The sequence below is a fragment of the Pan paniscus genome, chromosome 21, assembly GCF_029289425.2.
Source record: "Pan paniscus chromosome 21, NHGRI_mPanPan1-v2.0_pri, whole genome shotgun sequence".
Classification (NCBI taxonomy): Eukaryota; Metazoa; Chordata; class Mammalia; order Primates; family Hominidae; genus Pan; species Pan paniscus.
Window position 1 is genome coordinate 47,832,713 of NC_073270.2, and position 13,482 is coordinate 47,846,194.

A 13,482-nucleotide genomic window follows, 5' to 3' on the forward strand; every position below is an offset into this window, starting at 1 on the left:
AAATGTGAGAGCTTGCTGCTTCTACTTTCCACCACGTGAATATGCAACGAGATGACGGCTATCTGCAAGTCACGAAGTGAGCCCTCCCCAGACACTGGATTTACTGGAAGCTTGATGTTGGACTTCTCAGCCTCCAGAAATGTAATGAATAAGTGTCTGTCATTTAAACCACCCAATCTATGGAAATTTGTTATAACAACCCAAACTGACTAAGATGGTCACCGAGCCTGGGATTTGCTCATACCTGAAATTCATCTTTGATTTGGCTGGAGTTTGTCTGGGGGTCCAGCCTGCTGATATTGTAGTAGAGAGAACGGAACTCACACACAGGGATGGCAGTGTTGCCACAGAGGCACGCTTCCAGGATGGCATCGTGCACAAACACATATTGCTCCTGCAAAGTCAGAAGAGAGGGAATGGGGTGCCAGGTAAGAACAGTGGCCTGGGAATTAGCTGTCCACATTTAGTGTTGTGGCTATGAAGAATAGCCATGATTTATCAATATATTACAGGATCCTTACTTTTTATACTGTAACCCAAAGGGCCAAATTTCCATGTTTCCTAATGATCACCTGAGCTATGGTGGGTCTTGTTTCTGATAGAAGATGTAATAGCATAGTCATGATAAAATGAGAAACTTCTAGACATGCTGTCAGCAGGCGCTCTTGGTGTCCAGCCCATGACCCCTCAGCTTTCACCTTTACCTGAGGAAGGCTGTTTGCTGCAAACACCTGTGATTGTCTGCTGAAGGCAGAGAGGATACTTGGGCTGTGTGGAAAGGAACCCCCAAGCAATGACAGATGGAGAGTTGAGGATAGAAATCTAAGAAATCTCTCCCTTTAGGTGGAATCACTTGGACACGCATGTGTCTCAGAGTTCACCAGCAGAATTGGGCTCCAGTTGTCTACAGTGTTTAACAACTTGTTAAAGTAGCCTTTGTTTGTTTCCTTCCCTGCTCTGCCTCACTTTCCCATTCACCAGCCACTGTGTCTTGGGATTAACTTCCAAGCAAATTATTTGCCGGCAAATCTTTGTCTCACGATCTGCTCCCAAAACGTGTCGTATCTTCTCCTCTCTCAATTCTTTGTACCTGCTGTACTCTCCTCCTGAAACTCCGCTCCCTCTTTTCCATACCTTTAATGTTTCATTCTTTCTGGAAAGCCATCTGTTAATCCACCAGGCAGAAGTTGGTGTTACTTCTAGGCCCTAGATAAATGTTTGTTGAGTGACTTTTTCTGCAGAACTTGGTCAGTTTCTCTATAAAGAGTGCTTTTCCAGATGCTATGTGATGCATCTGCATTTGAATATGTCTCCCCGTATGTCTGACTGCAACCAGCAAGCCTGGCTTCTGCATGCATGGACCTAGGAATAGATAAAGCAGCCCTCTTGGCTTTAGTGCTAGAAGCCTGAAGACTGGCCTGTGTGAGTTAGCTCAGAGCCTATGTGTGTAAACCAATCAATGGTGGTATTCACTGCGGAGTCAGAGAGGCTGGCTGTACCAAAACCATGGGTCACTTCCCTTTGCAGGATTGATGATGTGCATAGTTCCTTATCTGCCCCAGCTCTGATCGCCCAGGCACCCAGAGCCTTCACTAGAACAGAAGATGGGCTCGTTACAGGAATGATAAGCCAAGGTACAGAGTGGGATAGGCAGAAAAGGCTGCTTAGTGATAGTGTGGTTCTGGCAAAAAAGCAGAGGCCTTTGGGGTCATATGGACCCAAGTTCTACCACAGTCTGGTATGTGAGGTCTTAGGGACACAATTTCTTAGTTTTTTTTTCATTGATAAATTGGAGATAATACTAGGAGCTACACCATAGCTGGTTTGGAGGAGTAGAAACAATACCGTGACTAGAAAGAATGTATGCTGCCTGGCTCACAGTAGGTACACAACAATAAAGATTAATTCCTTTCAATACTCTTAGGTTTTGGCTCTCCCACTGCACAGAGAGTTGCCTAAAGGTCTGCTTCTCCCTTGAGGGCAGAGGCTGTGTGGCAGAGGCTGTGTGTTACGTCTCTTGAAATGCCCAGCACCCAGCTTAAGTACTCAATTACTTTGTTGATTAAACCATTCCCTGCAGTGACTGAACCATCGCTTGGCACGTAGTGGTCACTGAATAAATGCCAATCCTTCTCTTTCCTTCTCTATCACTTCACCCAAGGCAAGAATACTATTCAAATAATCCCCGAAATTCGTCATTCTGTCCCGGCTTGGATGGCCTCAGAGATGGAGAACTCACCACCGTTCTTCATTGGTGGAACTGCCTGCACTGTAGACCTCCAGGGTTGGCTGGGGCACCCTAGCTTCTACAGTAGTCTCACCATAGTAAGCCACGTGTCTACTCCCTCCTGCTTCTCTCACACCCAGGTCCTTTCCATAGGATGCCCCTACCTATGTGTCTCTCTGTTCTATCATGTTTCTCCTTGGTCAGGGCTACAGGTGGCCAACTGTCTTGGTCCCCTAGGACTCACCTCTGTCTGTACCAGGTTGACCCTTTGGGCCCGGAGCTCACGCACGCAGTTGAAGATGTCCACCACCCCTTCATTCTCGGCCATGTCAAGCATGGTGTCAATGGCAATGAAGCAGCCAGTCCGCCCAGCCCCAGCACTGGAAGAGAGGTATGGTCTGTGTTAAGGATCTTCATGGGGGGAACCTGCCCTGGGGAGGCCCCTAGCATTCAGCCCTATCCCCAAGGGTCCTGCTGGGAGGCTCTAGATTATGTGTTCCCACGTTTCCTTTCTTAATATGTATAGTTTGTAATGCATGCGCAAACCACACATATACATGCCATTGCCTTGTCTGATGGATAAAATAATACATCCATATAGCATAAAACACCTAGCATGGTTCCTGGCATGCTGGAGCTGCCTCATAGACATGTCTTTCCTATTTTCTACCCTTCTTTTCTCTTCTTCAGCAAATGGGTTGATGGATGGAAGCAAAGAAGGAGAGGAGAGAGAACAGAGGGGAGATGAATGACAGGACAGAAACGAGAGTCCTCTGAGCTGTCCCCAAGACAGAGAGTGGTTGGTGGAGCACCATGTTCAAAGGCCGGCATCTGGTTCCACCTGCAGCTGTTTTCCCAGGATCGTGAAGCAAGAGTGTCATGAAACTGGAGCAGCTGACCGTCCGGAGACCCTTGTCAGGGATCAAATTTCTTGATACATACTTGATTTCTGGTCACTAGTGGCTTCTTTAGGAGAATCTCAGACCAAGTATAAAATGGTAGGGGAACTCAATGAGACTCTATGGGCCTTGGCCAGCCCTTTCTAGATCAGTGCTGGGCTCTGAAACATCAGTGCTGACCAAGAGGCACGTAAGACATGTGCCTTACACATGTGCAGTTTTGGATGGGAAGGCCGGGCAGCCTGTCAAGGAGGCCCCCTTCCGCTGCGTTTTCACATCTTGCCTTTCTCATGGAAACAAGTGTCTTTGTCTAACAATGTAGATGTCAAAAGACAGACACACAAAGAGGAAGAGAGATGGAACAAGACAAAAAAGCAATATTGGTTCATGGTAAATCCAAGGGGCACAGGCCAGTGCGGACCACTACCTACAACAATTTGGAAAGTACACCCATTGGAAGCAGAGTCTTCATTCATGAGAAACTTTCATGGTTTGAATGAAGTCTGACTTAAGTTTGCTTCAGAACCTACTCCCCAAAATCCAGATGCGGGGACTCAAGAGACTTGGCCTCTGTGTCTGGGAGGGAGTATGGGGGGGGTCACTCGTGTTTTTTTCTTCAATGTTCATATTCACCATGCTTTAGTATAAAGAATCAGCCCAATTTGGTTCCAAATTTTGGAACTATCAGCGGTGACCAAGTTGCCTAGTGTCTGTTTGTTAGCTTCAGATTTCTGATGCTTTTAACATACCTCCCTGCAGGGTCCTTGTGAGGACAAAGCTGTGTTTATTTCAGCATCACATAGTAATTGAACACAGGATATTTGAAAAGACCCCTAGGATTAAATCCTGGCTCTATTACTTACTAGCTGCATGACCTCGGGCAAATGACTTAACCTCTCTGGGTTTCAATACTCACTCATCTATAAAATGATGTTGATAATAATTAAAATACTCACTCATCTATAAAATGATGTTGATAATAATTAATAGATCCACCTCACAGCATTAATAGCACAATATGTATAAATTGCATGAAATTACAATTAAAATGCATAATGCATACAAATTGCTTTGTGCCTGGATACACAGCCATTATTTATTGAGAAATTATTACTATTACATTCAACAAATATTTATTGAAAATCTAAGACGCAGTAGATGCTGGTATTGGGAGTGGGAATATGAAAACATTGTTCCTTTCCTGAAGGATTAATAAATAATCTGGGGAGGGGGAGAAAACATTAAGAGGCAGAGAATAATGATATATTAGAGGGCTTACTATATGTCAGGCATTCTCTCTCAGGCACTTAGCCAACCCATTTGTTAATAATTTTCAGAATGGCCCCAGCCAACCCATTTGTTAATAATTTTCAGAATGGCCCCAGGAGTGGGTACCACTCTGCTCAGATGCATTAAGATGATGACCTGCTAAGGAGACACATACCGGCGTAGAGCCATCATGCGCCGAGGGCCTGATGATAAACATTTGCCATTGTCTTTCTTTCTTTCTCCCTAACCCTTGATCTGGGTGCTCTTTGGGATATAGAGATGGGGGGCATTAATGATCTATTGCCCTTCGATTGCTATGAGATATAAAGCAAAGCAGAAAATACATGCAAAACACTTAGAGAGTCCAGGATTACCTCCTCATCCTCACTTGCCTTATCTGTGAAATGGGGTTGTGTAGCTACTATTGCTGGGAAGATAAATGGATGCTGTATGAGGACGGGGCTGGCTCTGAGACATCCACAGCTTATGGAGTCTTCCATGGTCTCTTGACTGACACAAACTGCCAGGGCAGGGATGTGATAACTAACTCAAGCATCCAGGGTCTGAAAAGATGGGCTGCCCCAAGGTCATATTGGAAGAGAGAGGCGTTGGGAAGGAGGGGGATGCCAGCTGGCCAGCCTTCAGGTCAGGAAGGCCATCCTCCTCCAATTCTGGACGCCCTTGACAGGATACTTCATCTCCATTTGGGAGGATTCAAAGACATGCCACTCATTCTCAATGTGACTTTCTAGGTCAGAGCTGAAAATAAATCTCTCTTCTTCATAATAAGGTAAAACCTGGTGCTGTCCATTTCTCTCTATGAGGGACCCGGCAGGCTGGCAAGTGATTTTGAAAATAATAGAAATGAAAAGAAGCATGCTTCCACCAAGGCGCCCTGCTGCCATGTCAAGGAGCTGAGGGCAAGTGTCTGGAGAAAAGCAGGTGAAATATCCCCACTCTGTGTTTACCTTCTCAGCACTTGAGTTTTTGTATCTGTAAAATGGGAATGTTAATAATGCCCACCTCTCCAGACTGGACGAAAAGTAAATAATGTGGGTAAAATGCACATGACAGACCCAGCAGATGCTGGCAGTGTTCAGCCTGCCTCCCTGGTGACTTCTGCACTGTTTTCAGGCGACAACAGTAACAATGGCCACTACTGCTATTCCTTTTGTTAGCTGACCTTGTGACCAAGTATCATCAGAAAGCATTGGGCATGGGGGGGGACACAGGAAGAGGAGTCTCTAAGAGTAAAGCCACTAGAAAAGATAACATGTCCCTCCCAAGAAAGCCGAGCTGCAGAGGCACACTAGGGTAGGTGGAGGACTTTTTCTTTTTTTTTTTTTGAGACAGAGTCTCGCTCTGTCACCCAGGCTGGAGTGCAGTGGCGCGATCTTGGCTCACTGCAACCTCCCGCTCCTGGGTTCAAGCGATTCCTCTGCCTCAGCCTCCCAAGTAGCTGGGATTACAGATGTATGCCACCATGACCAGCTAAGTTTTTGTATCTTTCTTTAGTAGAGACGAGGTTTCACCATGTTGGCCAGGCTGGTCTCGAACTCCTGACCTCGTGATCTGCCCGCCTCGGCCTCCCAAGGTGAAGGACCTTTGACTTACCTGCAGTGGACCACTATGGGCCCAGCTTCTGGGGGGTTGAGGAACTTGACCTGGCGGACGAAGCCCAGAAGGCCAGTGGCATAGCAGGGAACGCCGTGGTCAGGCCAGCTGGTGAAGTGGAAGAGGCGGAGCTCCCGGATCTCATGGTAGCCTTTCTGAGGAAAGAACGGGCCTCTGTTCTTCCAGCTGCTGCCCTCACATACCCAGCCCAGCAACACGTGGAGCCATAGCTGCTGCACTGAGGAACCTCCAGCAGGGACAGGGCCCTCACAGTGTTAATAGGTGTTACTGGATACAGCGATTCTGTAATCAGTTACATTTGGGAAATATGGGATTGTTAAAATGAAACCGATGGCTTTATTGCAGGATTTCTCAGAGTCTTGAGTGTGCTCATACACACTCTGAATGCCCAAGAGGGCCACAGAGCACCCTAGGAGACCTTCTTTTGTTTGCCTAGGGGATCGTCTTTGACAAATGTTTCATAGGAGGTGTATTGAGTACGGATTTAAAGAAATGTTGGCCTTAAGGACCAAGTCCAAATTGTTTCCAGTGGAATCTGAGGCGTTCAGTGATTGAGGTCTGATATTCTGTAGTGTTCCAGCCTTGGCTGTGATAGTCTGTGTGGCTTTCAAAGTTTATATAACTTAGTACTGACTTCTTTATTAAGTAGATTCTTACTTAGAATGATTACATAAGATGCGAAACAAACAAAGGCAGAGCTTCTCTGATTGATTGATGGAGACAGAGTGGGGCCTAGAGCTCTGAGCGGTTCCCCTCCCCTTTCACACCCCTCCACCCCTCACAGAGACACACTCCGGGCCCAATAGTGGTTTTCTGACCATTCCATGGCCAGGTCACACTTCTAAGCCTTCGCTTAGACAGTTCCTGTTACCTACTATTTTTCTACTTAGCAATCTCCTGCAGATACCCAGAGAACACTGAATAGGAAGAGTCTGTTTGATTATTCATTCCTTCAGTGAAAAATCATTTACCAACTGTGACCTGTGCCCAGCCTTCCCAGCCTTGTGCTAGGTACTCGGAAGGTGAGAATAAAAGCCATAGCTCCTGTCCCTGGAACAGCTCATGGCCTTGTCGGGGAGGCAGACGCCCAAGTGGGTAATTCTATTGAAGTGGATAAAGGAGTGCCTGCTAACCTGATCTTAGGAGAAGAGAAATCCCAGAAGGCTTTCTGGAGGAGGTGATGCTTGACCTGAATCTTGAAACAAACTAATAGTGAAAATAATAACTAACATTAACTAAGCATTTACTGTGTGCCAGTCACTCTTCTGAACACTTCAACATGCTAACTTATTTAATCCTGATATAAATCCCTATATTTTTATCTCCATTTGATGGATCAGGAAATTGAGGCTAAGCAAGGTTAAGTGACACACCCAAGGTCACAGTACAACTCATAAGTTGTAAAGGGACCATGTGAACCCTGGCTGTCTGTCTCCACAGTCTGCACTCTTAATCATTCTAATATAGTGATGTGTGAGTATGACCCAGTTGACGGGAGAAGAGGAAGGGAATCCAAGGCAGGGGGACAGCATGGGCACAGGCCTGGGGACAGGGCTTAGCATGGTGTGTGCAGAGAATCACTAGCAACCCAGGGCAATGCTAGAGGCAAGTGGAAGTCAGGCCATGGGAGACCACAGGCCTGTGGGTGCAGGAGAATAGATGAGAGCTGGATCCCAGAAGGCCTTGAATCTACATTAAGGCCTTTGGACTTTATCTCAAAGGCATTGGGAAGCTACAGGGAGATTACACAGACGGTTCCACACAAGAGAAAGTGCATCATTAGACTTGCATTTTAGGAGGCTGCATCCTGCTACATGAAGGATGGATTCAGGTGGGTGGATCGGGGGTTGCAGAGAGGGCACTATTGGTGCCCACTCAGATCCCCATCACTGGGCCAGTGGACTCATTGCCATCTGCTCTGAGTCGTGGCTGCACACAGCTCACAGTTACCCTCTTCTGAAGAGAACTGTTCTCAGCTGAACAGGAACCCCCCTCCCCTGGGGTGTGGCTGGGTGGGGCAGCATCCTTCAGTGACTGATAGTAGAGGGAGAGTGACCAACTGGCTTGCCACTTGCTCAGTCTGCCCAGGACTGAGGGGTTGCCCGGTACGTGGGACTTTCAGTGCTAAAACCAGTAATGTTCTGGGAAAAACAGAATTTTTTTTTACCCTTATGGGGGCACCTGAGGCCCCTTTGCCTCAAGGTTGGACCAAATGTGCAGTACCATTCATGTTCCAGGGCTCCCATGGGGTTAGGTGGAAGCAAGTCTCTGCTGAGGCCACTTCCTCACCCAGCTCCTTTCCCCATCCCATCCTGGCTCTCTCACTGCCTTCCCCCTGCAAACTCTCCCTAAACACATGAGCCAGGGCACCCAAATGACTGCTGCTTCTGGGAAACCCAAACTAACATAGGGGCAGGACTAGAGGCCGACAGTCCTGTTAGGAGGGAGAAATCAGATGCCCAGATTAAGGCAGTGATGATGGATGAGCTGAAGTGAGAGAGGAGAAAGCTTCAAGAATACTTGGACTTTTTTCACGCCACCCTCCAAATCAATTCAGTCCCAAGAAGCCTTCCTTCGAGCTCTTCCCACCTGTGCTGTGATGATTTATCAAGGATCCTCTCTCCCTGATGCGACTGTGCTGTCTTCAAGGGCAGACAGCACTCCCTGTTTATTATTTCCAGGTTCCCAGCTCAGGAACCGATTTTGAGCTAAAATCGCAGGTAATGTTGGCTGAGTGCCTGCCTGCGTGCTGTGAAGAGGCTGGCTAAGCCCAGTTAATCCTCAGAGGCCCTTGGGGTCTTTTAAGGGCATCTCCCTAGGAGTAATATCTTCCCTCGTGGTTGTTTAAAAGACAAAGAAAATGTAACACGAGAAAGGACCTTAATGCCTCAACATGGTTTGCTAGCTGCAATTCCTCAAGGCCTCCCTGCCCACGTCCCCAGTCACTCATCCCATCCTCGGGCATTCAACACAGATGTGGCAGATGAGACTGGTACCCCTGGGTTCTCTTCCTTGGGCCTGTGCTTCCAGGCCTCAGCTGCAGGGACTATTGGTTGCTACTGCCTTTCAATTGTCCCCTTCTCTGGAGACATGCCCTCAGCTGACAGGGGCTGGCCCACCCTGGAGGTTACCCCTCAGTGGATGGTCCACGATCAGCAGACTGACTGACGTGGGAGCACAGAAGTCTGGCTTCCACGCCTGAAGGGGGACAACTCTGTGGCATAGTTTATCCTTGGAGGTTCCCTGTGGATCAGCTCTAGGCTAGACTTCACTGGAGCCTCTGTCCTTGGTTGGTGTCTTTCCTTCCCTCTCCTGCTTCCCACTCTCTCTTAGGAATTTCTCCTGGGAGAGCTCCCCTGATATACCTCATGTTTCTGAATCCTTGCCTCAGGCTCTGCTTCTAAAAAACCTGACCTAAGGCAACATTGAAGTACCGATGGTTTCCTTCCTCTTAGTGGAGGGAGTTCACAGGCTTCCTGACTTTTTCGCCCAAGACTGCAGATTCAGATGAAAAAGACCCTGAGACTTTAGGAGCCTGGGGGTTGGAGGGGGAGCTTCCGGGGCAAACAGTATGTCCTAGGCCACTCTGTATGCTGGAACAGTACTGTGTGCATGCCGGGCTCTAGTCTGCAGAGCAGCCTGCTTTGGCCCTTGCAAGGACTTGTCAAAGCCTCAAGGGCACAGCTCTCAAAGCATGTAAGTCCCAGTGCTTTTGCATCCTTAAGCCTGTGGCCACATTGTCTATTAAAGTGATTGGTTTTAGAGAAATGGAACCTATGGTGTAATGGAAAGAGAAATGTGTTACGGGAGCCAAGGTGTGAATCCTGGTTGTACCAACCTTGCAGCTGGGCAACTTTGGATGACTGATTTAAACTCTCTGTGTCTCAGTTTCTTCATATGTAAAATGGGGATAATAATAGTGCTTACCTTATAGGGTTATTGGGAGGATTAACTGAGTTACTCTACGCAAAGCATTTAGAAAAGTACCTGGTCCAGTAAGTGCTCAGTAAGTGTTAGCTATCATTATGATATAATAGTAACGATAGAATAGCAATTATTATATAACATGTTATAAATATATTTATTTGCAATCACTTCCTTGCTCACCAAGCTTGTGCAGCCCTGGCCTCCTTTTAATGTCTAGACCAGCATTTCTCAACCTCGACACTACTGATGCCTTGGGCTGGATAATCCTTTGTTGTCGGAGGCTGTCCTGTGTATTGTGGAATATTTATAAGCATCGCTGGCCTCTCTACCCACTAGGTGCCAGTACCATCCTAACCCTTCTCCCCCAAGTTGTGTCAACCAAAAATGTTGCCAGACATTTACAAATATTCCTTGGGGGATCAAAATGCCCCCAGTTGAGACCACATGCCTTGAACAGGTTGAGATCATTTTTTCCCCTCCAGACTGCATGTTTTTTCCTTCTGCCTGGGATAGCTCTTCTTTCCTTTCTACCCTTCACTGGTTCCTCCTCCTTCATTCTCTGCCCAAATGCCTCCTCTGCTAAGAGGCCCTCTCCTACCACCCCATCCTACTGTGGATTTCTATCTCCATCCTTTGCATATTCCTGTGTGGCTTTTATCACAATGTGTTGTTATTTCATTGATTTGCTTATTGAATTCAGTTTGCCCCACCTACTAGATGTGGGATCCCTGGTAGCAGGACCCATGTCTGCCCTGATTGCTGATCTGTTGCTGGTGCCAAGTATGGGGCTGGACGTAGAGCAGACCCTCAGTTACCACATGTTCTGGATGAACAAACAAGCTGGCTCTCATGGTGGACCGGCTGCCCACAGCCTCCGGGAAGCTTACCTTCTGGACTGTGAAGGTGCGTATGACGTATTCTGCCAGGGGCTCTGTTTCAATCAGGGTGACTTTAATGTCTCCGTAGACCTCTGTGTCATCTGGCCAGTATCGCACACATTTCACCTGTGGCCAAGTGAGAGACAGAGACAGAGACAGAACAGAGACAAGGATGCATAAGCACATGGCTGAGTGTGAGCAGCTGTCTCATCTGGTCGTCCCATCCAAATAAACCCAAGGGTGACTTTGGTGGCATTTCAGTCCACAGGGTTCACAGCTGGCCAGGGATCAGCAAGCTGCACAGGGCCAAGCTCACTCCCAGAGGCACTGGAGCCATTAGAAATAATTGTAGTACCTTCTTTTGCAAAGCTCCTTGTAACTTTCCAATGCATTATCACACTATGTCATCAAATAGAACAAGGTGAGATAGGTGGGTGTTATTGTCCCCACTTTACAGATGAAAATAATACTGAAGTTCAGAGGTTTGGTGACTTGTCCAAGGCCATGTGGCCAGTTTGGGGACTGACTGCGTCCCCTTTCTGCTCTGTCAGGGTGGAGCAGCTGAGTATTATCAGCTGAGCAAAGATGAGAATAAAAGGTGGGAAATAGGAGGTGGAAGCAGAAGTGGTTGGGAGGGGGACATCATTAAGAGGTGGCAGTTGGGGGTCTGGAAGGAGAAAGGCTCTTGGTTGGGAAAAGGATGGTAGCTGCTGGACTCCAAGGGAAGATGCGCAGTTCCTCTTTGACCCTGGACGCGAGCAAGCCATTCCCCAGTCGACTGTTTAAGTCGCACTCATGGATGAAAAAGAGATCATGGTTTTCCCCTTAAAAGAACAAAAGCATGATTACCATTCCGGGGGACGCCGCACGGCCTAGAGTGGCATTTCCCACAGTGTGTTCCGCTGGGTGCTAATAGGTGTTAGGTAAAAAACAAGAAACAAAAAAACAAACAAAAAAAGGTTTTGTGGTCAAATGAGTTTGGGAAATGCTGTATTACACAGTTAAATAGGCAGCTTCGCTACAGGACTATTCAGCTTCTTTCTCACGCTAGTGCTAATGTGTTTTGTGTTTTGCGACTCTCCAAAAGGGGCACAGAGGACGCAGCATTTCCCAAACGTATTTAACCATGGAACCCTCTTCTCACTAATCATCCTGCAGACTAGCATCCCATGGAACCCACTTAGGGAAACACTGGTATAGTGCAACAGGGCATGGGGGCAAATGGATTCATTGTTTGGTCCTAACACTCAGTATCTGGGTGGCCCGAGAAAGTGCTGAAACCTCTCTGAGCCTCAGCTTCCTATCGATAATGATAGCTAACATTTACTGACTGTGTACTCTGTCTACCATGGCTCACAAAGTGTTCTGCGAATACTTTACATGTATTATTCTAATGACTTATCAACACAACTTTATGAAGTAGATATTATCATCCCCATTTTGCAGACGAGGAAGCATAGGAAAGCTAAGAAAATTGCCCAAGGTCAACTGTTGGTAAGGGACGGGGCCAGGATGCAAACCCAGGGCACTTGAATAATAACTAGGAACATGGGCTCCTATGATTGTTGTAAGTTTCGGTAATGCACAATAAGCACCTGGCACAGTGTTGGGCACTAGCAGGAGTTTATCGAAGAGATTGCTTTCCTCCCCAAATCCAATTTAGATTTATGGTCTATCCATCAAGGGAATCTGTTTCCAATGGGGGATATATTGTAGAACAGGCTGGAATTTGCCTCTGAATCCCTGAATCCTGGGCTGGCCTTTATGTCCACAGTAGCTGCACCCTGGGCCTGGGTCCCTGGGGAACAGTCTGAGTGGAGTGACCACAAGCACTGGAATGAGAGTCCAGTGTCAGATTTTGTGCCTAGGTTTTGGCTGAGTGACGTCAGGGTAGGTACTCTACCCCTTTAGGTCTGTTTCCTCATCTGTAAAATTGAGTGATGGACTAGATAAGGGTGGACTCATGGATAAAGTCTCACCTGGTCCTAAATTCCCATTAGGCCCTGAGATGTCCATACCCCTTTATTGGATTACGAAAGCCCAGATTGTCTCCTTCCCATCGTCGCAGAGGCCAGAATTCATCTTTATGAATTATCTGTTTCTTACCCAAACAAAAACTTACCTGCCCACATTTTAGTTAGTTCATATGATGTGTAGAGAGCCCTTTTAATTCTAGTGTTTGTACACCTTGCCTTTAAACTCAGCAGCCCACCCACATGCCAGAGTTAACTAAGTAGGCAAAAGCAAGCTGGGAATAGCAGTCCCATTTCTAAGCCCCAGGAGTAGTTGAGGACCACTTCAGAGAGAGTTGAGATGGAGCAGAGCAGGAGACCAAGATCTGAGCCCTGAAGAACATCAAGATTTAGAGGTCAGGGGAAGAAGAGCGGGTAGCAAAGGGTTGGATGCTGCTGAGATTGAGTAAGATGAGAAGAGAGAAGTGGAGACTGGATTTGTCGACATGAAGGATGCGAGTGATATTGACAATATCACTATTGGTGGGATGGAGGGAGGAGCTACGCTGGGGTGGGTAGAAGAGAACATGAGTGAAGAAACAGAGCCACTCTGTGAGTCTTTAAAGTTTGGCAGAAAAGAGGGAACAAGAAAATACTTTTTATTTACCTTTTCCTTTCTTTTTAAGATGGAAGGT

The 13,482-nt window shown here is 47.0% G+C and overlaps 1 protein-coding gene across 14 annotated transcripts in view; it reads right to left on the reverse strand.

Annotated features, from left to right (window-relative positions):
- The window catches only part of PTPRT (protein tyrosine phosphatase receptor type T), a 1,127,644-nt gene that overhangs the window by 31,795 nt on the left and 1,082,367 nt on the right, over positions 1-13,482 (reverse strand). For 8 of the 14 annotated variants that reach the window (XM_034947430.2, XM_055104674.1, XM_055104673.1 and 5 more), the window contains 5 exons: positions 11,685-11,744; positions 10,845-10,961; positions 6,010-6,164; positions 2,472-2,607; positions 245-394 (listed from right to left, as the gene is read on the reverse strand). In XM_034947430.2, coding sequence (XP_034803321.1) covers positions 245-394; positions 2,472-2,607; positions 6,010-6,164; positions 10,845-10,961; positions 11,685-11,744 — 618 coding nt within the window. The remainder of the gene's footprint in view (positions 1-244; positions 395-2,471; positions 2,608-6,009; positions 6,165-10,844; positions 10,962-11,684; positions 11,745-13,482) is intronic. The other 6 variants (XM_034947434.2, XM_034947433.2, XM_034947432.2 and 3 more) reach the window with 1 other exon arrangement.